Source organism: Lissotriton vulgaris, chromosome 11 (assembly GCF_964263255.1).
Source record: "Lissotriton vulgaris chromosome 11, aLisVul1.2, whole genome shotgun sequence".
NCBI lineage: Eukaryota > Metazoa > Chordata > Amphibia > Caudata > Salamandridae > Lissotriton > Lissotriton vulgaris.
In genome coordinates this window covers 987639582-987664613 of record NC_141699.1, presented here as the reverse complement: position 1 = coordinate 987664613, position 25032 = coordinate 987639582, and the positions used below count along the sequence as shown (strand labels likewise).

General features: G+C 46.6%; 1 protein-coding gene across 1 annotated transcript; it reads right to left on the bottom strand.

Annotated features, from left to right (window-relative positions):
• Positions 1-3406: 3406 nt before the first annotated feature.
• Positions 3407-24690, bottom strand: SHOX2 (SHOX homeobox 2). The gene is made up of 5 exons (XM_086944914.1): positions 24269-24690; positions 20038-20246; positions 14450-14507; positions 12608-12696; positions 3407-5721 (listed from the first exon to the last, which is right to left on the bottom strand). Exons 1-5 carry the CDS (start codon positions 24492-24494, stop codon positions 5428-5430), a joined length of 876 nt encoding a protein of 291 aa, XP_086801040.1. The 5' UTR covers positions 24495-24690; the 3' UTR covers positions 3407-5427.
• Positions 24691-25032: the final 342 nt, after the last annotated feature.

Genomic DNA, 25032 nt, shown 5'->3' with positions numbered 1-25032 from the left:
GTATCACATGCACTGGTTGTATCTGCTGTCAACCCCATCCTCCTATGCACAGATGGAACTTCAGCCTAACAGCCCTTCTCCACATAAACGGGTGGATATTAGTAGGCCTGGGTGAATTTTATAGTACGCCGGAGTAATTTTGGTAATATCGCATTGCCGTTATGATGCGAAATTACCAAAAATTAAGCAATTGCGCCCGTTCACATGATTATGAGTAATTTCGCACAAAAATCCTACTGCGGGAGCACAGGAACAATGAACTTAGTCAATGCGAGCGGCTGCTGCTGTTTTTGGTCTGTGGCATTTCGCGCTAAGAAAATAGCACTAAATGCTGGGTTAAGCTCCTTGCGCAATTCCCCATAATCTTGTGTAATGTTGCTGTCATTTTGAATAATTACTCTACAGCAAATTACCTGAGTTACGTTCACTCCTAGTTATTAGGCCCAAGTAAAGTTTTTTTTAAGACAGCATAATCTTGTGCAGTGTCTGGCGGTTTGGAGCTGCGTGTTTCGTGGCACTTGTGTTTTTTACACTCCCCCTCATCCCCCCCCCCCCCCCCCCCCATTGCAGTGAATCAAAGAACTAAATGTCAGATTTTCGTTTAATGTAAATTTGAAATATGGTTCCAAAATTCTGCACAATTACGTAAAAAGGAAATTCTACAAATTGTGCCCTCTTTTAGTTATGTGTTTTCTGACAGTACATCCTCAGGGAGACTGCTAGTGAGTGTTTCCTGCCTGACAGTCCAACATTTTAATGCAAACCAAACGTGGTTGATGCTAATTCCCACACACAGGAATGTGGAGTGTAGAGAGATCAAACAATATCAGGCAAAGACAAGTGGGGCAATTACACAGACCTTGCCTCTCTCTTGATAAGTTAGGTTTTTGAGAAAAATCTGATATTGCGTGTGCTTTCCATCGCAGAAGAATGTCTGGGCTATGAAAGGCTGTACCTAGTGGTGTCAAAGAACAAGATCCGAATTCAAGCTTAATGCTGTGTACTTCATAGGAATATTACAAACTGTGTCGCTCTACACTGCACTGAAGAAGCCTTGGGTGACCGTGGTAGGATTTGTGGTGGTCTGTTGTCCTATATTGCTCCCAACACATGGAATGACCTGCCACTACACATAAGCGCCTCCTCCTCCTCCTCACTTCATGCATTCCGCATGAAGCGGAAGACCTGTTTTTTTAAGCTGTCCTGCTAGGTCCTAGGTTTGGCTAGACTCACACCTGCTCAAGGCCAGGATACCTTCCCCGGTAGCAGTGCGCTCTACAACATAACATAACGTAACGTGCACACACTCTTCAAACTTGGGTGCCTCACTTTTCAAGCTAGGGCGGGCACGGCTCCTGCCTTTATCAACTCGGCCATTACCAACTATTGCCCCCCTAGAGATCTTCGTTCATCCACCAAATCTCCATTAGTCATCCCCCGCTTCAAGAAACAAAGATCGGGAGGCCAGAAATTCTCTGTCTTGGCACCCACCTTTTGGAACACCCTTCCGCCCTCAATCAGACACTCCCCTTCCTATATGGAGTTCCGCAAGGCCCTCAAAACCTTCTTGTTTCAGCAAGCTTTTAGTCCCTAGTCCTGCGCCCTTCCCGCTCTGTATTCCCTCCAGCGCCAAGAAAGTGCATAGTGGACGTGCGGTCTATAAATCCTTAAAAATTCAAATTCAAATTCACAGAAATGTACAGTATAGATTGTTTCTGTCAAAAGTTTGGTAGGCTTCATAGAATAGCCATACTAGAGACCATGGGGATAATTACTCCAATAATAATAATTTAGATTAGGTTTAAATGATGTGTGTCCTATATAAACAGGTGAGCTGGCAGGCGCGAGTTTGGCTCAGTCAAAGGTCTGGCTTCTAACACAGCTCTAGGCCTCAATTAAAGGAGATGCCGCAGAGCAGCCAGATCACATCCCAGCCCCCGATTATGCACCTTTGTAACAGTAAAACAAACAAGCATCATGCTGCAAACTGAATGACAGCTGCTGCAGCACAGCGGGAGCATGAATACAACACAAAATGGGCATATTTCTCATCTCACTGAACTTGCAATGGTTTTTTCTTGACTTGTCATCTTGTATGTGGTTTACACTGTTGGTCTATCAATTGCTTGGCTCTTCGTTTGTCTCTTAGGACCATGCCAGACACCTGTCTCTGCTCTCTGAAGTTGGTGGCATGCCCACCCCTCCCAGATACACAAGAGAAAACAATCAGTGCCGAAGACAGATGTGAAAATAGCTGCAAAAACTACAGACAAATACCAATTTATAGACAGAAATAATGCGTGTTTGGAGATATATGTGGACAATAAACGAGCACGGTCTAATGCCCACACACACCCAGACCCACAAATTACAACGCATAAAAAAAACACAAACCAAAAACCGGTGCACGATGCAAAGAAAAAAAAACTTTAAACAAAAAAATCCCTATAGACACAGTTATGGCTGTGTCATTTCCAATATTTGTGCCCGTGTGGAAAGACGAATCCCCTAAATGTTCACAATGCCGCTTCAACCTCCCCTCCCCCATCTTCCCAATCAAAACGGGGATGTGGCCTAACGGCCAGAGCTGCCGACTTTGGAGCTGGGGAACCGGGTCCGAGCCTCGGCGTCTCCTCAACATCCTGTGATTCTGGGCAAATCATTTCATCTCCCAGTGCCTACCAAAAATGAACGTGTCCTTGTGTGGCGTAACTGGTGCTCATGTAAAGGGACATCCTCCCGAGGGTGGTTAGGGCCACACGATACCTTCGGGTCGAGTTCCTGCAACATAAAACCGAAAAAAGAGGCAAACTATATATGTAAGTGCCATGCCTGTCCATGAAACTAGCTAAGCCTTGCAGTTTCAATCCAGGTAACAGAATACTAGGCGGAAAGAGTTAGAGGGATGGTGCGTTACTTCCACTTGTGAGCTATTAACCGTATTAAAACATAAAGCCCCAGACTGCACTGTGTAAAAGCTCAACACCAGGGATGAAAGAGATTTAATAACAGGACTTTGTAATGGCGGTGAATATTGATGGGGCCTGCCATGTTGCCAGGGAAGACACGCCATCATCCGAGAACAAAGCAGGAACCGCAGCCTATGTGTTTTTCATCAGAAGAAATGTTACTAGTGCACGAGCATAAGTGTCAAATTTACATAAATTCTGCATTTCAAATTGATCTTCTAAGCGTTGCCTTTGTCCGCGTCGTGTTCTTCTAAAATGCAGTGAAATTAAACAAGCGCTTAACTACAGCTAAATAGAAAAACATTGCCGACCCGACAGAATTCCTGTTATTTTTAAAGGGAAGTGAGCATAAACCAACAGTACCTAGAAAATGTCAAAAAAACATATGCATAGATGGCCTGTAGTGAACAGTATAGGCAGGTCACTAAATGTCAGCGTTTAATAAATGCGAATCAGTCCGGAGTGAACCAAAATATATTGTACGACAAATGCAATGCAACAACAGTATCGTTTGTGTTTTAAAATAACTTAAAATCGCAATAGAAAAAAAAGTACAGTAAATATAAATAATTTGTTTTCATGGAGAACAAATAGTTACACAGCCCGTCCACGCTTCATTCAGTGTAGAGCTTTTTGTATGCATTTTACATCAATAAGAAACAGGGATATATAAAATATTGACTTCAGGACCAATCCCCGACATTAAATATCTATATTATTTAAAATAAATCACAAAGCCGGTGGACAGGCCCCCTTTCTCAAATCAAACGCCAATGCTGACAATCAACAGGGCCATTAATAGTCTGCGATTTAGCCAAAATAAACTTTGTTCGGTGTATTCACATATTGTACATGTACAAAGTACCTATAGACGGGGCTGTGCCCTCGTTACTGGGGTGGGGGTGCACTCGGTGCGCTGAGAGGTAGGAGAGAGAAAGAGCACTAGACTCGGCTGTGTCCCCTCCTGGGGTCTAAAAAATGGAAAGCAGCCGAGGTGCCCCTTCGCTGCCGGTCACGGATGCACATCTCGTTCCTCCTCCAAACTTAACAGAAAACATTTGATCTGTGACATTTTTCCCAAAAACAGATGAGGACAGAGTGCAAGGGATTCAAGTGGCGTCACATGTGAAATGAAAGTACATGCGGACCCGAAGTCTGCCGTTCGGGGCATTATGTCTATTGTCATTTATAAATTCTCCCAGAAATTGTCTCTCTCTTCCAGGAGCGCTGGGAGAAACTCGATAATTTGAGTCAAGGAAAAGAGAGGGCCCGCCTCGCTTGTCAAGTTGTTCGTAGTAAAATGGACTTTGCAGAAAAGGGCGAGTTTCAAACCCGGTGAACTTCCCAGCTGCTTGTCTGTATTTACTTAATGATCATGTTATTTTGTTCCTCTTTACGCAAATCGCAGTTATTTTTTGTAATATAAAAACTAACTCCCATTCATGTTTTTCAAAAGTTTTTGCTTGTTTTGCCAGAATGCACATCTTGTGTTTCTTTCCAACTTCTCGCTGTTTTCTCGTCCGACATATTTTCGCCTGGATAGATCACTTTAGTCAAGTGTTGGTGGACACAGACACAACTGTTGTTTTACTGTTGTCACACGCCAAGGGTTCCTTTGTGCTGCTCAGTAGTCGGGTGACAGTAGGACCAGTTTGCCAATGGCGTCATCCATGAATGAAGAACTTGTTCCCTGGATTACCAATGCCTGCTACCAGATGAAGCCTGATGAATTGTTCCCCAGGGATTAACATTGGTTGATATGGAAGTGCTTGTTGTTGGGTAAATGTTGCTCCTTGTGTTGCTGCGTGTGCCCTTATAGTTAGGCACGGTTTTGATGATTATCACGGATGCCCTTGATGACATATGCATCCCGCAGCGGGTTATCATGTACGGGCAGGTTTACTGTACTGTACTGTTTACTGTTTTGGACAAGGGGCCAAATCTACTTTTGCTGTAAGATTAACGTTGACACATATGATGTACTTGTAGGTAGTTTAGCAAATTGAACTGAAGGCCGACATTGTTTAATGGGCACTCTGCAAAGGGGATGGTACAGTTAAGATGGGCAATGATGTGACAGCTGAGCACAAATTCGCGTGATTAGATGCACATTTCTCCATAAAGTGCTTGGAATGTGTCTGTTGTGGATATATGTGCCGAACATGTCGATGACCATGAATGGAGAATGGTGGCCATTGGCACATGGATTGGGCACTGGGCCTTGGAATTGATGCTCACATGTTCCAGGCAATGAATGCATATCTGCCCTTGGGTACCCTATAAGGCCCCTGTATGGAGAGGGTCTCCTCATCTAGCAGTGCGTATGCCCTCTCCTTGGTCTCTCCTGGCCGACTCTCGCTTGCTCCCATCTCTCTGCGGGCAGCAGCCCAGCTCCGGCTGCTTATAGATATGGGTACTGGAAGTACGTTGCAACGGCGCGGGGCCCTTCCGGTGCTAGTCACAGTCCTAGTGCGGCCGCGTGCTTCTTGGCCTTGAGCCTCAGGTCTGCGATGCTCGAGTTCTTGCTGGTGGTCTTGGCCGCCGCGGCCGCCGCCACCACCGACGCAGCTGACGCAGTCTCCGCCGCCAGCGTAGCCAATGGGAGGCCGAAGGGAGGTCCGGGGAACATCATGTAGGGCGCGTGCGCCGCCAGGTGTGGGTGGAGGTGGTGGTGCGCATGCGCCACTGCGCTGTCCAACTGTAGCTGTGCCTGGACCTGAAAGGAGAAGGGCGGCACGTTGCAATGACTATCCTAAAGGTATACCACGAGGAGACAAGACAAAAAAGGAGAAGAGCATTAACACCGGGGGAGGCCAGGAGGAGGGGGCGAGAAAGGACACAATGAAGCAGGTGCATGCAGGAGCGGAAGCGGAAGTGACATGCAGGATAGGTATGAGGAATAGGAGGTTATAACGAAGGATAATGCTGGGCTCATTCCTATCTCCATCCCTGTCTGTGCAATGTGGGGTCCCCCAAGGGTCAGCGCTTAGTCCTACCCTTTTTAATATCTACGTGACCCCCCTTGCCAGACTTATTAGATCTTTCGGGATGGAGGTAGTGTCCTATGCGGACGACACCCAGATCCTAGTCTCTCTCTCCCAGCCAGCTACGTCAACTGCCGCAAATTTTAGATCTTGCATGGAGGCAGTTGGCCAGTGGATGATCCACAATTCACTTAAGCTGAATGGGGAGAAGACAGAGGTGATGGTTTTTGGTGGAAAGGAATCGACCTGGTCGGCGGAGTGGTGGCCGGATTCGCTGGGTGCATGTCCCGAGCCCACCCAGTCAGCCAAAAACCTGGGAGTTATGATCGACCCCAACCTCAGTATGTGCCAACAGGTCAACAGGACTGTTTCGACCTGCTGGGGGATTATTCACACACTGAGGAAAATCAGGCACTTTCTGTCACCCCAGGCAAGAAAGCAACTTGCGGTTGCTTTCCTGGGCTCGCGTCTGGACTACTGCAATGCGCTGTATGCAGGGTTGAACAAGAGTCATCTACAGCGCTTGCAGGTGGTCCAGAACGCAGCAGCGAGATTTGCTCTTGACCTACCTAAGCGTGCCTCTGCCACTGAAGCCCGAAAACAACTGCACTGGCTCCCCGTTGAATACCGGATCCGTTTCAAATCCCTGTGCCTGGTGTACAAAGCTCTTGCTAAACCCAACCCCACAAGTATGGGATCCATTCTTTCTCGGCATAACCCGAGTAGAAATCTTCGCTCCGGTCACAAACTCCTCCTCTCTGTACCTCGTGTCAGAAAGGTAAGATGGGGAGGTAGGGCCTTTTCCTTTTTGGCCCCCAAGTGGTGGAATGCCCTCCCTCTAGAAGTAAAATCTAGCCCCTCTCTGCAAACGTTTAGATCTGCGCTCAAGACCCATCTTTTCATACTTGCATACCCCTAGTGGCATTCAGCATTAGTGGCACTCTATATTCTGTATACTTTCTGTCTTTGATTTTGATAGGCGCCTTGATACCTTCGGGTTTAGTCTGCGCATTACAAATTGCTTAATAAATAAATAAATAAATAAATAACGTATGAGGTAACTGTGTATTTGTCGGACTGGAGGGGAACGTGCGTTAAGAATAAAGAGCTTGCCAGTGGTGTAGGAAAATTGCCATTGGGCCCTAATACGAGCAAGAAAAATCGACCCTCATCCCATGCTTTGGTAATAAACATTGCTGCCAAGTTTCGCAGGTTCATGCACCAGTTACATTTTTATTTTATTTTATGCACCAGTTCGATTTTTTTGACCAAAATGCAAGTCCCAGAATTCAAAGAAAAAAACCTGGACTTGTGCATCTGGTGACGCATGGAGCCGGGATACTTAGCAGGGCTGAGTAAAACAACAGCTGTAAAAGTGGTACAGTGCGCCCTCGCACCCATGGGTGCTAATGCCCCTATACCTAAGACATCCTTGATAGCCACTCCCTGGAGCCTACATTGGAGGAGGCAGCCTTTGCTCGTTGGCAGAAGGGTGACTGTGCCATGAAAAATGGGGAACATGTAGCTGTAGAGTGCGGAGGGTTGGAGAGAGATTAAAGGAGAGAATAAATAATGTATAGAATTGAGACTGTATTCGGGACAATAGAGTGCAGCCGGAGAGTAAGAAGCGTGTCTGAGACGCTCTATGCCTGACAGGGTGAGCGATGATATGTGAATTGAAATGTATACTAAACGGAGGATGTGCATTAGGGAGGGAGTGTACACGGAGTGGTGGTGGGGTCGGGGTTTGGGGTGTGTGGGGGGTCCCAGGGTGTGTGAGAATACACGACGGGTGGGATGCTTGTCAATTGGAGGCTCCGAGTATGCTTGCAAGGCCAATTGTAAAAAGAAGTGTGCGTCAGGTAACAAAATTGTAAATGGGTATTCCTGGGGCACGAGGGAGGGAGGGTGTGGTGGGTGTATTGGTGGCATACGGGCAAGAGAAGGCGGGGAGCCGCGCGACCAAGGTCTGCGCAGGACCAGAAGAGAGTGCAGGTGCAGAGGGAGTACAGAAGTAGAGGGGAGTGTGTATGGGGGTGTCTCGTGGATGAAGGCGTGAAGATAAATGGACAAAAGTGCAGACGTTAGGGTGTTTGGAAAGGAGAATGTTTATCAAGGGGTGTGTTCCCATGGGGACTTCTGTGCATGGGTCAATTTTACACAGGTGCTGTAAAGCAAAGGTTTCTTTGAGCATAGTACACATGTATGGGTGTGAGGTGCAGAGAGAGGGCGCTGGGAGAGAAGCTCGCTTAAGTGGAAAAAGAATATCTATAAAAGACACACGAGTGTGCATAATTGCGAGGAGGGGTAAACACTGGTGGGGGGGGGGGGGGTACACGTGACTGAAAAAGGAACCTTTCACGAGGGTGTATCCGAGCAGGGGCACTACAGGCAGAAACGCCCAAGTGTGGAGGGAAATAGTGCAATACAAGGGAAAGAGTGTGGACAAATTGAGTGTCTACGAGGTGGTATTTGAAGCGCGAAGAAGGTACAATACACGTAGAAACTGTTTTTTTTTTCATTTATAAGTGGACGCATGCATGTGCTTGTGAATTGGCATCAATGTGTATGGTTTGGTTGCAGTTACACTAAGAAGGCAAAACAAAAAGTAAGTGTGCTTGATGGAAAGTCATAGGGTGGAAACTATGAGCGTTTCCACCAGAAAGTTCCTGCGGGTGAAGAACTTTCACGAAATAGGGAAATCGTTTTTCGCCCAAGTGTGCACCCATGCATGTATTTGTTGGTCTCAGTGTATGTGTGCAGGTGCGTCAAGAGGGTGGGAGTTGAGGGTGTAAGAATTTGTAGTAATACTGAGTGATGTACTCGAGTGCAATGAAAGTTGCATCAAGGGGGGTAAATAAGGTATTCGGGGTTTACGCCTCAGAAAGTTTAAGGTGGATTAGTTCTCAACGCTTTCAAAGATAGGGTCGACTAAAGAAGGGAACATTTTAGAAATTGATTTTAGGAATATGAAATGTGGAAAGGATCTGATTATAAAACACAAAGGGGCAGATTTATAAGCCCCTTGCGTCATTTTTGCACCTCGGTTGCGTCATTTTTTGTGGCGCAGCGGTGGTGTAAAAATGCGTCCCATTTACAACATGACGCATCTAGGGAGATGCGTCACATTATTCCTTTGTCAGGTATAATGTATGCAGTGCGGGCTTTCCCACATAAAAAAGACTTGTGGAAGTGACGCAGTGACATCTACAAGATTTCCCTGCGCCACTTCTAGGACGCCACTGCGTTCAAACCTTATGCCTGGTTCATGCAGGCGTAAGGAGTGACGCATCGTAGTGAGAATATGCCTCCCCATGCATTGCTGGAGTTGCCTTGTGCTTGCGATCCGACTCCAGCAGTGCGTGACTTTTGGGTTAACAGATGCGTCAATTTTTTTGAAGCATCTGACAATCCTTGCGCCATGGTGCGCCATATGGTGCATCCACGTTGGCACAAGCGTTTTTCAGGGTGGCGCACGGAAAGTGACGCATCTCTACAGATGGGTTACTTCCTTGTAAATCTGCCCCAAAATGAGCAAATCTGAAAATCCATAAAAGAGCACAAGCAACAGCGTGGAAGAGGCAGTCGCCTCAAGACAAGACATATGATGACAGTATAGTGCCGGGGGGGGGGGTGCTCATGCGATGGAAGCGGTGTGCGAGTTAAGCCTTGCAGGGGGTGTTTGAGTCAAGGAAGGGCCGTGCCAAAGGACTCCGGTGCTCATGGCCGTGTGTGAGGCAAGGTCGGATTGACCTAGATGGTAATCTGGCAGTGCCAGGTGGGCCAGTGTGACAGGTAAGGGTGTGGGCTGGTTTTTAGTTTGTTCGTGGGCCTATTTTGTGGTCTACTGGGCCAGTTTTTACTGTTGATTTCTCTGATATGACCGCATTCATGGCCTGTAGCAAGGAAAAGTGCTTGCAGTCTCCCATACCTTGACCAGCTTATCTTTACCAGATCCGAACTGTCTCGATGTGCAGATAGGGACCACCTTCTTAGCGATCTGATTCCCCAATGGGGGTGGCCTTTGTTGTCCTCCCCAGGCCTGTGTTCTGTCCAACTCGAACCCTGACACAAAAGACTTCAGGGGGCTTGGTAAGTATAAGTCGCTGTGTGGCGTGTATATGGATGGAGTAAGTGTGTGTGATATTTGCATGAGAGTCGGTGTGTATGGTGTGACGGTGGCATGTTTAATTTGGAATTTGTGCTGGTGACCAGTGGATTAAAAGAGAGAGCTGTGTGCACACTGTCATGCATTGCAATGCCCGTATGATTGGGTGAGCTAGCAGGGAGTGTTTACCAGGAGAATGTGCGTTCCAGGGAAAGAGTGAATGCATGGGTGAGTGTTTGAGCAGGAGAATGCGTATACAGAGAAGGAAAGTGTGGATGGGCTGGCGGGGGGGGGGGCGTGGTGGCGCCCCATGCTGTTTGAGGGGAATTATTTAATGTATGGACTCGTGCAGCGGAAGTTGTGTAAAGGCCTGGATTGGCTGGCATCAGGAGTGTTGGTCGTAGTTTGGGAGATGAAGATGAGGCGTGTTTAAGTGTGTTCCTAGGCGCAGTGTGTGCACAGGTTGACTAAATAGGACAGGCCCTATTCTGAAGGGTTCTATTGAGAAACCTCTGATCCGTACAATAGTCAGGAGAGCACAATTGCCAGGCTTTTTACTTCAGACGTCGGAAACCAGAGTCGGCTCTCCGTGGTACCGTGTGCACTACTGACCTGCACTGAAGTCCTACTGACCTACGCTCAAGCCCTACTGACCTGCACTCAAGCACTACTGACCTGCACTCAAGCACTACTGACCTGCACTCAAGCCCTACTGACCTACGCTCAAGCCCTACTGACCTGCACTCAAGCCCTACTGACCTACGCTCAAGCCCTACTGACCTGCACTCAAGCACTACTGACCTGCACTCAAGCACTACTGACCTGCACTCAAGCACTACTGACCTGCACTCATGCACTACTGACCTGCACTTAAGCTCTACTGACCTACGCTCAAGGGATGTATGACGTTACAACGCATCCTTTTACCATGTATGCTGTTACAATGCAGGTTTTACTACGCATGCCATTACAACGCATAGCGCTTTGGGGTGCTGGATAGTGAATAGTTTAATTTACTATTCCAACTCCAGTCCCCGTGGACACTAGGAAAGGTGTTGGATAGTAAATTAAATCTATTCCCTATCCTAAAGCGCCCCCCAGCCCAATGCATTGTAATGGTTTTAGTTGTAAAACCTGCGTTGCAATAGCACTGCGTGGTAAAAGTTGCGTTGTAAAGGATGTTTCCCACGCTCAAGCCCTACTGACCTGCGCTCAAGCCCTACTGACTTATGCTCAAGCCCTACTGACCTGCGCTCAAGCCCTACTGACCTACGCTCAAGCCCTACTGACCTGCACTCAAGCACTACTGACCTGCACTCAAGCACTACTGACCTGCACTCAAGCACTACTTGCCTGCACTCAAGCACAGACACCTAAGAGTTTCTGAAATGTAATAGTCCACGTGTTCTCGAACTTGAAGTCGCACGTCTTTCTCGGGAACACCCTACAATCATGTGTCTTTACTTCCTGGTCGTACGTGAAATTACGTTTAGCTTGAAAGGGTCACCTTTAAACAAAAAAATGAAATGAATATTCCATTCCTCACTTTACACTTTTTTTCTCTCATAGTTTCAACACCCACGGGAAATCACCCATTCTTTTTAGCTAAAGGTGCGAGTTGAAATTAACTATAAGTCGAAAATGCAAGTGATTTGGGCGCATGGCATTGTAATACAAAATCAGGGGAGTTCTCCCCCCTGTAGCCGAAGTTCACAAATTCAATTACCAAGCGTGTTTAGAAAACACTGTGCTCTAGGTATGTTATTCAATGCGGCTATGGAAGGACATTAAGGTTGTTTAAACGCCTGTTGCAAGTTCACTCCCAAAAAAATGCGCTTTACAGGACTTTGGTCTTCCGGTGATATATTACACGTCAATTCCAAATCCTGATGTGTTTTTTTAGTTTTTTTAAAGGAACGTGGTTATTTTTTTTTATATATATTCAGATACAGTAGATGCAATGTTAAATGTATAAGTCTTCGTCTAATGTGCATGTTCATAATTTTCCAACATGCAGCTAAGGATTTGTAAATGATTTCGAGTAGAACCAGTTGCGGCACAATGGTATTGGACACTGTATTACAGGGAGCTAACAATGGCACATTTAGTAATTGAATTTAAAAACATTTAAATAAACAGATAGACGCCAAAGGAGACTGTTGATGTTGAGAATTGGTTCGAAATGAAAGGATTCATCTTCTGTTTTCCTCAGGGAATGAGAGACTGTACGTCCTCCTACACGCCGGGTATATGCGGGGAGGGCGCGTGCAGATCACAGGCGAGCGCCACGTGCGAGCGCCTGACGCCAGGCGACGCTCTCCTGTAATTGCTCGCCTCGTGTCGCTAATGGGAAGGGTCCGCGGACCTGCGCGGGATCTGACTGCGGCCCCAGCGGGTCCGCGGGGTGGGTTATTGTCAGCAGGCCTTGCATCTGCAGGGGAGGTCGGGAGGTTAAGAGGGAGGGGGCGCATGCAAGCCAGGCCGGGGCACGCCCCCAAGCACGAGCCGGCGACACCTGCTCGCTTAAAGGAAGGTTTGTCACTTGCCTGCTGGAACGGCATCCGCAGAGCGCCCACGTTGACATATGGCGCTACCCGGCAAGCTTCGAACTGGCTGGCGGCTCCTATGAGGACCCCTGCAAGAAGCAGACACACGGATCAGATATGCTGTCGAGCAAAAACACAGCGCTTTGACGAAAAGTCAAGGAAATACAGCGTTTTATGCAAGATGGAAACAATGCACGTTTTGCAGAGTGTTTCAAACATAGTGTTTTAAAGTACATTGGGCACAAGATAGTGCTTAAAAGCAAAGCAGCTGCAATGTAGCTCATTCAAACAAAGAGTACAAGATTTAGATTGTTTTTAGGCAGAACAAATTTTACACTATGGCAAAGGCAAAGTATTTGCAACATAGTGATTTATGCAACGTGTACACGATTAATTGCTTTTAAGCAAAATACATGACATACAATACTCTTTCCAAATTTTTAAGACTATAGTGCTTTAGGCAAAGTATATAAAATAGTAATTTCATTTTTATATAAGACTGCTTTTGTAAACTACTTTCAAATGTATTTATTTTATGCGAGGTACATGGAAAATAGAGATTTGAAGCATACAGTCCAATTAAGTCCTATTTGCAAATCATATAAGCCTTATTGCTTTTAAGTAAACGTATATGTAATACAATGCCTTATTCAAAGTATACAACGCAGTGCTGTAAGCAAAATATGTAAATCGAGTATGCATGGTATGTAAGAAAGTGCTTCCTTTCAACGTATATGAGCACCGTGTTTTATACAAAGTTTGTCAATTTTAGTTATTATAAAGTATATAAAATGCTTTATGTAAGAAATGTACAAATGTAGTGCTTTTATGCACACCTTGTGCAAAGTACTACTTTAAATCCAGGTATATAAAACAGTGCAGTTATGCAAGGTATATAAACAACAGAAGAAAATATATAGAACATATATAGAAATAGCTTATTTATATTATGGATGTAAAAATTAGCGCTTTATCTAAACTATTTACAATAGCGATTTAAGCACTCCTATTATACTATGGTGATGCAGTACAAAACATAAAATGTAGTGCATCTATGCAACTTGGATATACTTTAAACTGTATACAACATTGGTGATTTTATTAAATCTAAAAAAAATTGAGTTTCGTACTTCGTATATAAAACCATGTATCATCCAACGTACACAGTGTATAGCTTTATGCATAGCATTAAAAACACGTACTTTTATCAAAATAAGAATATGGAATGAACAGTTTTATGAACCCATTATTTTCAAAAGTATATGAAAATAAAGTAAGTGAAGGTAAATATTGAAGGAAGTAGAGATAAACAATATAGTGTTTTTATGCAACATAGATAGAACGATAGATAGATAGATAGATAGATAGATAGATAGATAGATAGATAGATAGATAGATAGATAGATAGATAGATAGATAGATAGATAGATAGATAGATAGATAGATAGATAGATAGATAGATAGATAGATAGATAGATAGATAGATAGATAGATAGATAGATAGATAGATAGATAGATAGATAGATAGATTCTGGCATTATTGATAGTATATAACATGTTAAGCTTTAATGCAAAGCGCAAAGACATATTGCTTTAATGGAAAGCATGTAAAGAGTTGCATGAGAAATACGCATTTATTGAGCACTTCTGCAAAGAATATAAGACACAAAAGAATATTCATATCGGAAACCAAGGGCTAGAATAAGAATGCTAAAATCATCAGCTCTTTTCCTAACACATTGCGTCATTTCAGATACCTATTTTTAATCGGAAAGGTGACTCTCGTCTGTAAGTTTCTTAGAAAGTGCCACAACAAAAATGCGCCCCCCAACTTGGACGTACCCTTATGTAGCTGGTTTTCCTGCTTTCTGCATTTAGCTCGTCTGTTCTGAAACCAAACCTGCAGCAGGAGGAGGAAACAAACAGTGTTTATGAAAACGTGCGCGCAGAGGGATAGCTCCGCGAATCTAGGGTCTGGGCGCAGGTTTCTGCAGGGCGGATGTGAGGTATAGCTCCGAGACTAGAGTCTGGGCGCAGGTTTCTGCAGGGCGGATGTGCAGACGGATGCTGATACTGCCCCGGTTCTGGATAAATGGCCTCGCCAGACCCTCGTCTCCTCTTTCCGCATTACCGGCTCCCGGGGGGCCCCCTCCACTCTGACATCCAATACTGCCTTGTGATAATGGCTTCAGAGGCTCGCGCCACGGGGCCTTGGCCCCGCGTGCTCATTAATAGCCTATAATATTAATTAGCTTCATATCCACCGACAACAAGAGCAGGACACACCGGAGCGTCCTCAACGCTGTGTTTGGCGGCAAAGGCTGCCAGAAAGAGGCGCCGCCACCGGGGCGTGCGGCCTCCCTGGGCCCCCCTGGGCGACTGACAGCGAAATAATTGTGTCATTAGTATGTTAATCTCGCTGAGCCACTCAAAACACGGCCTGGTGGGCTGGGAGAAGACGGAAGAGGCGCACTGCTTGAGTTTTAAGGAAAACTATACAAGCCATTCTTAATTACCCGTGTTGTCGTGATGCATTTACAGTCTGTTCTGTTATTCCATTTTGGTTTTTTTAAATGTGCATTTTTAAATCAATCCAACAAAAACAAACAAAAGCACCGGTTATTTACAGCGCGCAGAAGCAGCACACCTGAGGCATTAGGCGCTATGTGTGCCCCGGTTATGAATAGAACTAAAGTCACTGGTTGTTCACATATCAGTAGTTTGATGTGTATGAATTATGTATTTGACATTGTTGCACCGACTGCTAAGTGCACGGTTTGCCGGCACTGCTAGTACTGGTACAATTGAATTCAGGGGCGGGAAAGTGCAGAGAAAGGGGCACGGTGTTGTTGATAAACCTGCACACGATTACTGTAATGCAAGTACATGTATATAGCGCTTGCTGCCCTTGACGAGGCGTTTAAGCGCTTTACAGAGGATTGCGCCGTACTCCGGATCAATGTTAGTGTTATTCCAGTGGAGAGTTCTGTCCAAAACCTTCCAGCACTGGTGGCGGAGACAAAGTTTTAACCGATCATCCTACGGTGGTTATGTATATAGATTACAGGTCGCCTTTGTGATACCACTGCCAGGCTAGTGCTAAGAGAAGGAGAGGCTATTAGCGGGTCTCCGGAGAGCGCTATCGCGTCACGAACGATAAAACCCCCTTTGGGCTCTGCTTCTCGGCTCAGGCAGGGCTCTTGTGAGCCCCGTCCCCCGTGCTCCGCTCGGGTTACCAGGCTGGGGGTCCCCCCTGGGAACCGAGGCCCGCTTGGTGCAGATGGCGGTCTATTCAGGCGCTGAAAGTGTATCTCTCCGGGGCAGCTGCAGATGTGCGGGGCCCGCAGCGTCTTCCGCGAGGTTACCGGCAGCTGGAGGCCCCGGGAGCATAGCGCTTGTAAAACACGCGCTTTCATAAATAAATCAGGCGCTACACTGGGGGATTCGTCCTGATTCCACACACGCTGGCCTGGAGGTAGCCCTGCAGAACACTGCACATTTCAGACCACGCGTGCAGGCTGGGTGATCGTTTAATTGTTGAGCATTTCTCACACATTAATACATTTATTTAAAGATACAGCCTACTGATATACACCAAAATGCGTACAACATTTCAATTATTAAAGGCATGGTCTGTATACACAGGAGAAGGTCATTAAAAGATAACCTGTTTAAGCACAGAAATAGAACAACTTTGAATTATGGAAGTTAACGCATACACTAAATGCAATATTTTAAAAGTACAATCGATCTACCCATATCTAGTGGCAGAGTTATTTGAAAGCACTGTCGACATGTACACGGCAATACGATTATTATTAAAGGACTTTTATAATTAATAACTCAGTTGGATTACAAAATAGTCTGTCTGCACAACCTATACGTTTTTTATATTTCCCTATGCATATTAAGAAAGTCATTTAAACGTAGATTTTATTTACACCCAATAGCAGTGTTGTTTAAAAGTATGATTTCTATATACACTAATAGAGTCATTCAAATTTAACTGTCTACGCACACTAATACAGGCATTTAACAAAAAGTTACACTAGGCACGCTAATATTTATTTAAATGATTGTTTATCGCTGCACACTAATGACGAATTAAAAGTACAGTCGTATACACCCACAGCGTTACATCAAAATATACTCGTGTCAGGTGGTCATTTAACACTACAATTTCTTTATGCATTATAACAGCCTGATTTAAAAGCATACTCTGCCGTCGATCAGTAATCAGTCTATCTATGTTAATAGAATTATTTAACAAAATACATTTTGCACACATACAGTAGATATTTAAACATGTCGGTCTGTCTGGCTGCTAAAAATTAAACAAATTTAAGAATTCAAAAATACAGTATTTAAACTTTGGTAAAATTACTATATTTCCACACACATCAGTAGTGTGATACAAAGTATTGTCTAGTCATACACAATGAGAGTTATTTAAAAATAGGCCGTCCACTGACACAAACCGTCACGTCACTTTTAAAACTAACTAGAATTTAGTGTGCGCAGACTAACGTTTAAACAGAATGAGCAAGCGTTGATTCATACCGAGTTATAGTTACTGCATTTGTCAAGTCAACATATTTAAATAACCAGGGTCTGTAACTATAATATTAAAATATTATTTATTACGGTCTCCTAGTATAATTATTCTACATTTCAAACTGAGAACCAAAACAGAGGTAGCTGGAAACTTTTCAGAAGTGAGGGAACAGTGGATAACGTGCGTTCTTCGTGTAGACCCGCGCACTATGTGACAATAAGACTAGTTTTCGAAGTGTGCAGTGTTTTGTCTAAATTAACCTAAACCAGTGTCCCTAAAATAGGCACAGATAAGAACATAGGCAGTGTTGCCGTTTAAAAATACAGAGTTTTACTTCAATGCAATCACAGAAAACATAATTAACTCGCGGTCAGGGGTGATCCCCGAGGGTTTTGGGAAGTCTGCATCCTGGTCAGCTAATGCATGATGGGAAACGGTGAGTGGGCCTTTGTGGGGTGAGCTGGGACAGGCAGTTGTAAAAAGAGCCGGCCTCGGAGGTCGCGACATAAACTGCGGGCGTTATATAACTGGACATATTGCACGATGCAGCACGTGACTGTGACTGAGGCCTGAGGAGAATTGGCGGGAAAAACTTGAGATAGGGGTTTGAATGACGTTCTGACAAGGTGTATTGGTAGGTACGTGTGAGGCAGGGAAATGGGTTATGGTCGTGAGGCAGCGTGTTAAAGGGTTTGTTAGATGTGTTGGTTTGTGATTACAAGATGCCTTGTTTTTTGGTGTGAGAGGTGGACTATGGTGTTTTTAAAACCAAATGTGGGACACTGTGTGTTTTTGTCTCATTGCTTGTTTGTATTACATTGTGAGGCGGGTTGTCGTTTTGTGTTGGTGATGTGCATTGGTACTATGTGATTCTGGGGTGGGTGTTTGTATGTGATTGCTATTAGATGTTTGTAAAAATCAGAAATAGCTGTGGGTAGCGAAGTTTGAGATGGAGTGGTGGTATGTTCTTGTTATGTTTTGGGGGTGGAATGTTGCCATGAGATAGATTCCAGACTAATTATTTGTGTGAGCTGAGTTGTCAGTCTGTGTAGTGAGTTCAATTGTTGTGGCCTATTGTATAGGCTGCATATGTGGGTTCATGGGATGGCTTGCTAGCATACTCATTTTGTGACTGTAAATGTGATTAGTGTAAGCTGTTTGTCGGGTGGAGTTAGTGTGAGATTCTGAGATGGGACGTTACATTGAGACTGTTGCTATGTGTTTGTGAGGTACCGTATTCGCATGTGAGACAGTAATGCTTAGTATGTGTTTTTTTTTACATGTTTGTGGAGTGAGGTGTTAATATGAGTTTGAACGTTGGTATGTGATTGTAAGACTGAATGTTGGTAGGTGATTGTGAGTTGGGATGTTGGTAGGTGATTGTGAGTTGGGATGTTGGCAGGTGATTGTGAGTTGGGATGTTGGCAGGTGATTGTGAGTTGGGATGTTGGCAGGTGATTGTGAGTTGGGATGTTGGCAGGTGATTGTGGGTATGGAGTTTAATAGGTGATTGTGGGGTGGGATGAGACATGGGATATTGATGGTGATTGTGAGATGGAGTATTGGTAGCTGATTGAGATTGAGAGTTGAATGTTGATAGCTAATTGTGAAAGAGTATGTTGGGAGGTGAGATGGGATGTTGATTGGTGTTTTTTAAATTGAATGTTGGTAGGTGATTGTGGGTATGGGATGTTGATAAGTGATTGTGAGATGGGATATTGCTGGTGATTGTGAGAAGGAGTGTTGGTAGGTGATTGTGACATGGGATTTTGGTAGGTGAGATGGGATGTTGATTGGTGTTTGTGAGATTGAATGTCGGTAAGAGATTGTGAGGTGGGATGTCTTTTGGTGATTGTCACACTGATGTTGATGGTGATTGAGAGACTGAATGTTGGTAGGGAATTAAGAGATCAGGTTTTGGGGGAGAGATTGTGAGATGGGATGTTGGTAGGTGTTTATGAGATTGAATGTTGATAGGTGATTGCACGACAATGTTGTTTTGGGATTATGAGATTATGTGTTGGTAGGTGACTGAGAGATAAGAATTGATTGTGAGATGGTACATTGGTAGATGATTGTGAAATGGGATTTTTGTAGGTGCTTGTGAGATTGAATATTGATAAGTGATTGTGAGATGGGATGTTGGTAGGTGATTGTAAGATGGAATGTTGCTTGTGAGTTGAGATGTTGGTAGGTGACTGTGATATGGGTTGTTTTTGGTGATTGTGAGATGAAGTGTTGATAGGTGATTGTGAGATCGGATGTTGGTAGTTTTTGTGAGATTGAATGTCGGTAGGTGATTGGGAGATGGGATATTGGTTGGTGATTGGGTGATGGGAAGTTGCTTGGTGATTGTGAGATGAGTTGGTGGTGATTGTGAGATGTGTGTTGGTAGGTGATACTGAGATGAGATGTTGGTAGGTGATTGTCAGATGAAGTGTTGGTAGGTTATAGTGAGATGGGATGTTGGTAGTTTTTTGTGAGAATGAATGTGGGTAGGTGATTGGGAGTTGGAATGTTAGTTGGTGATTGGGACTGGGAGATGGGATGTTGGTTGGTGATTGGGATATGGGATGTTGGTTGGTGATCCGGTGATTTGGCCTCTGCAGTTAGGAGGGCAGCTGTGAGTTTGAATAGAGTTATTCATTTTTGGCTGATGTTGGTGTGAGGTGGTGACATGGTTTGGTAGCAGACGGTCTCAGATGAGAGAACGGACTGGAGGTGGACACAGGGTACTGGTCAGAGCTGAGGTGCCCAGTGCAGGACCTGAGAAGGGGTGGCTGATATCAGGGTGAGATTGTCACTTGGGGATGTGAGCTAGAGTCAGATGGAGAGTGCGCGGCCGACCCCCCTCGCCTCTCCCCGCGGTCAGTACCTGCACCCGGGCCTCGGACAGCCCCAGCCGCTGGCTCAGCTCCTCCCGCATGAAGGCGTCCGGGTAGTGCGTCTCGTCGAACAGCCGCTCCAGCTCGTTCAGCTGCTCCAGGGTGAAGTTGGTGCGGCTCCTGCGCTGCTTGATCTTCGTCTGCCCCTCGTCCTCCAGCGCCTTGAGGTCATCCTTGCGCTCCTTGAGGTCTGGAGAGACTGCAAGGATCACACAGTGAGACGTGCTGCCAGGCAGAGTACACAGCACCGCGCAGCAGCATGCATCACCCCGAGGGGGCCTGGGACTGGACCACAGCCCCTCCCCTCCCCCACACGCCCTCGGCCCACTCCTCTGTTGTGTAAACAAGCAACAATATGTTATTTACAAAGCGATTTCACCAAAAGCCCTTTACATGGAAGATTTTAGATACAAATAATATAATTTTGTGGAATACTAGATACACGTTGTATCACCATGGGAGGAGAAAGGATTTAGCCAATCTCACAGTAATTCGAATTTACAGCTCTAGCAGCGCGCACTCAACCTACTAAGCTATTTTAGAGGCGCCAAAGAGGAGTCTAGTTAAGATGTCACAGTTACACCCTGAAACAAGTGCCTGTTCTGGGTCTGGTCCGAGCACGGAAAGTATAATCAGAGTACAGGGCTTCCCATATGTAAGTGTCTATTTATAATTCTTTATGACGTGCAATACATTCGGTCTGCGAACATCACAGATCATATGCGAGGGAATAATACGCAAATAAGCGCTTCTTTCTAATTCAGGCGTGCGGATCAGGCCCCAGTCAGTGCTTCCAGCCCTCCACCATTTACTAAATATTTAATATCTACAAAACACATGGAGAGCTACGGCTGAAACGTGACGCGAGGCAGGCAGCTCCGTTTCACAGTCCCCTCGGCTATGTCCCGGGCTAATGATGCCCGCTGGGAGGGGGCTCATGTGCGCCCCGCATCTCAGCAGGGTCCTGGGGCCTCCCCGGCTGCTGCAGCCTTGGTGGCCAGAGGGGAGGCAGCAAAGACATCTGTATCTCCCGGCCGGAGTACGCCTAGGAGCCACCAACCACCCGCGGGTGCCCCCGAGAGCCGCCGCCCAGATGCAACAGGCTCATGTCACTCAAACACCCCACCTCTCACCTTCATTCAAACCCGTTCCGCTTAGTTTCACTTTCACTTTCAATGCGTGCAGCGCGTGCTGCTTGCAAGGGAGGAACCGATTGGACGGATTAATAGAGTAAGCCATCGCTTTTGGGATGGCGCGTGACCTTCCGGCCACTTGATGAAATGAGGCCGGGCGGCTCTACATTTCATTCTTCACATGACTCTAAAATAAGCGCAACTCAGTTTGAACACAGTAACACCCGTTAATTGCAAGTCTACGAAATGTAAAGATAGTGTTAATAATCTCTCTCTGCATAATAACCAGTTTATTCGACTATTTTAAAATGACGTTTTCCCTGTTCAGATTTTACATTTTTAAGTGTAACCCATGTCAGCTACTGGCGCTTGTAGGTTCTGTTGTTGCAGCTGAGATTCGCGGTTTAAACCCGCCGTGACCTCCTCCGCCCCGGATTTGCTTATGAAACAATTTATGTTTCACTCTTGCAAATGAGATTCGACCGGAGAGATATTACCTAAAATAAACAGGCTGCGAGAGAGCTGACATCCGCGAGGCACACGGGAGCCGCGGACATTCAAATGTCAGCCCGGGCCCTGTTTGAAGAGGCAAACGATTCGATGTCTGTTGCCTCAGGTAGCGCCACAACAGGTCGGAGGGCATCAGAGCGCTGCAAACACAACCTCAAAGTTGTAAATTGAGCAATTGAGTGTAACTTGCGGTGCGGCTGTCTGCCAGGGCACAGGTACTAGTGCCACAGAACCGAGGTTGAACCTCATGTTGACAAACTGTAAACGTTTTCTGCTGAATTAAGTTTGCTAACTTTCGGGTTTTCGATAAAAAAAAAACTTCTAGGGCGGATAGAATCAAATTGTTTCCACCTGCACGTAGGAAAATTGTTATTGCTGTCGCCTAGTGGTTACTGAGTTCATTGGTACTTCTGGGGAATCCTGCATTGGGCAGGTTCAATTCAGTACACTACAACAGAAAACCCCCTAGAAGATCCTGCAGAAACCATTTGTAACTGGTCGAGTGGCATTTCCCCCTGGGCTGTCAATAGCTCTGCCCACGTGCCAGTCCGTTCGGGGGATATTTACGAAAGAAAATGAAACCGACTTTAAAATGGAATCGCGGGCTTCACGTGCCACCACTCCACGCGTGTCCCCAGGCCTGTCCAGCTCAGGTGGTAGGGGCCGGGCACTGCGTTTTTTCCCAACCACCACGAGTTCACTGTTTTCGTAAAAATTCAGAATACAATTCTGTTTTTAGGGAGAATTCTAGAGCCTGTCACCGCCCCCGCATGAACCGAAAGAGTCTAGAACTCACAACCATCTGAGTGTATGTATGAATTAAACTTCAGGTTCTGCGGGGAGCCTTGGAAACGCTGAGAGGGCAGAGTTCACGTCTTATGGGTATGCCTCGACAGCCGGCATCGGACACAGGAGGCCGAAGTGTGGTGGAACGGCCCGCCCGGCCCAGAGATGTCTGTACAGCATCTTGCTTCTGTTGAATGGCATCACGTCATGTCGCGACCCCTTGGAAACACTAGCCTGACATAAGGGTGACAGGCAGGACCCCAACAGCAGCACGGAACACTGCAGGGAGAGGAGTGCGGTGTGAGGGGGCTTCAGCGGCCCAGACTTCGCAGCACTACACATTCAGTTCTGTTGTATGAATGTTATCACTGTATGTGGGGACCCCATGGACACATTAAGCTGACATAAAGTGACAGGCAGGACCCCCACAGCAGCACGGGACACTGCAGGGCCGGAGTGTGGCGAAAGTCGGCTGCAGTGGGCCAGACTTCACAGCACTACACAGTCAGTTTTGTTGAATGAATTTTATGACTGTATGTGGGGACCCCATGGAAACATTCGGCTGACATTTGAGTGGCAGGCAGGGTTTCCGCCCCACACATGTGCGGCGTTCTTTGTAGGGCCAAAACGTGACGTAGGCCGGACACACCACGCAGTTACTACCCCACGTAGATGCGCCTCCTGCAGGCTGGTGTAACTCTGTGACAAGGGGCACTACATGTGCACCAGGCCCATCGAGCCTGCTGTACAGTACCAGAGGGAGGCCTTAAAACCCCCAAAAACAAAACAATGGGCGCCGAAACACAAAATACACCGATCAAAGTTTCAGCGCTGGAAGCGCCCGTGGGCGCGCCACATTGATTATTAAAAGGTCTCACCACAATTCATTGAGAAAACTTTGGGAAAGCGGCTTGAAAGCTGCAGTTTGCAGCTGGGGCGAAGGAAGAGTAGGGGCGGGCCCAAAGTTCAATATTTTCCTCTCTAATGGCGATTACCATTACATTGGGCAATACTAACACGTGCTATTTAGCAGTGCTTCGAAACTATACGTTTATGATATTAAGCGCTATATTAAACCCATTCGTATTACATTTATTATGTTTAAAGGTCCAATAGTGTCTATTGCTATTATTATAATATATAAGACGTATTTATTAGTCGTTTTACTGTGATTAATGGTAAAATACAGACACATTACTATAATAAAAAAGGCTATTACAGAAATAGATCAATAAATATTAGAAATATATTACTATCAATTACACAAATACTATCCCATACATACAATAAATACCTTAATCTAAGTGGAGATGAAGAGATTATATTTACTAAGAAGTCATGTAAGTTGTATGAAAGATTTAAGGATGCAAAACGTTTCACAAAGTCACAGTTGTGTCTACTCACAGCGGGCACGCGCATATTGACATACATAGCTGTTAATGTCCCCTGAAGAGCGGCGCGTGCAGCTGCCCTTCAGAGGGGTCAGCCCCGCTCTCTCACCAGCCCAGCCTTAGGCAGACATCACTGCTACTTATTTAGACTTGTGAGGGCTACAGGGGTGTCTGGTGAGTGATGGCCGTGGGGCAGCAGCGCCCGGTGGGGCATAAGCGGGGCTGTGTGCCTGGTCGGAAGGTGCAGTCTGCCAGGCAGAGGTACACGGCGTCCCTGCGGTGCACGTGGGGCGGTGTTGCCCCCGGAGCACCCGCTGGGCCGAGGGTGGCAGCTGGTCGGTGGTACCCGCCCGCGTGGGTCGGTCCGAGGATGCGCTATAAAGTGATGGGCCGGTAGTTACCGTCGCTGAGTTTCGGGGAGTCCCGGCACCTCTCGATGGTGAGGTCGAGCTCCAGTGAAGGGGAGCGGGTCCCACCTCCTCCCCCTCCGCCGGCTCCAGGCCCCCGGGCCCCGTCCTCCCCCCGGGCCGGGCCACTCTCCAGCACTTCCCGGTAGGTGATCGCCTCCTTCTTCTCCTTCACCTTCTGGTCGAAAGACTTGGACACAAAGGCGGTCAGCTCCTCCATAGCCCGGGCCGCGGGGGATGCTGAGGAGGTTTCGGCTGCTGCTGCGCCCGCCTCCCTGCCTCCAGGAAGCACACCCACGGGGCGAGGCTCGGGGCTCCCGGGCACGGTCCTGCGATCAGGCGTCAGCTCCGGACACTCATCCCAGCGTGGAGGCGCGCTCTGCCAGGGCTGTGCCGCTCCGCCGCCACTATTTATACTTTGCAGAGCCGGCCCCTTGCTCCCAGCGCATTGCCTCCCCTTGGAAGTGTGGCGAAGCCCCTCTCCCGCGGAGCATCCCCGCGCCGCCGGCACACCCTCCCTCGCCCCGCAGCCTCCCTGCCAGCCCGGGTCACGCTGCCATTGGCCGCTCTCTCGAGTGACAGGGCGCACGGATTCATCTAATTAGGGGTGGGTGTGCGCCCTGCTCGGGATGGAGGTGCACCAGCGAGCGGGGCTGGGTCTGCAGGGGGAGGGACCAGGCGCGGGCTGACGAGGGAAGAGCCGGGGAGAGACCTCACCTCCACCTCTGTCACAGCAGTGTCCGGAGCGGGTGAGGAGA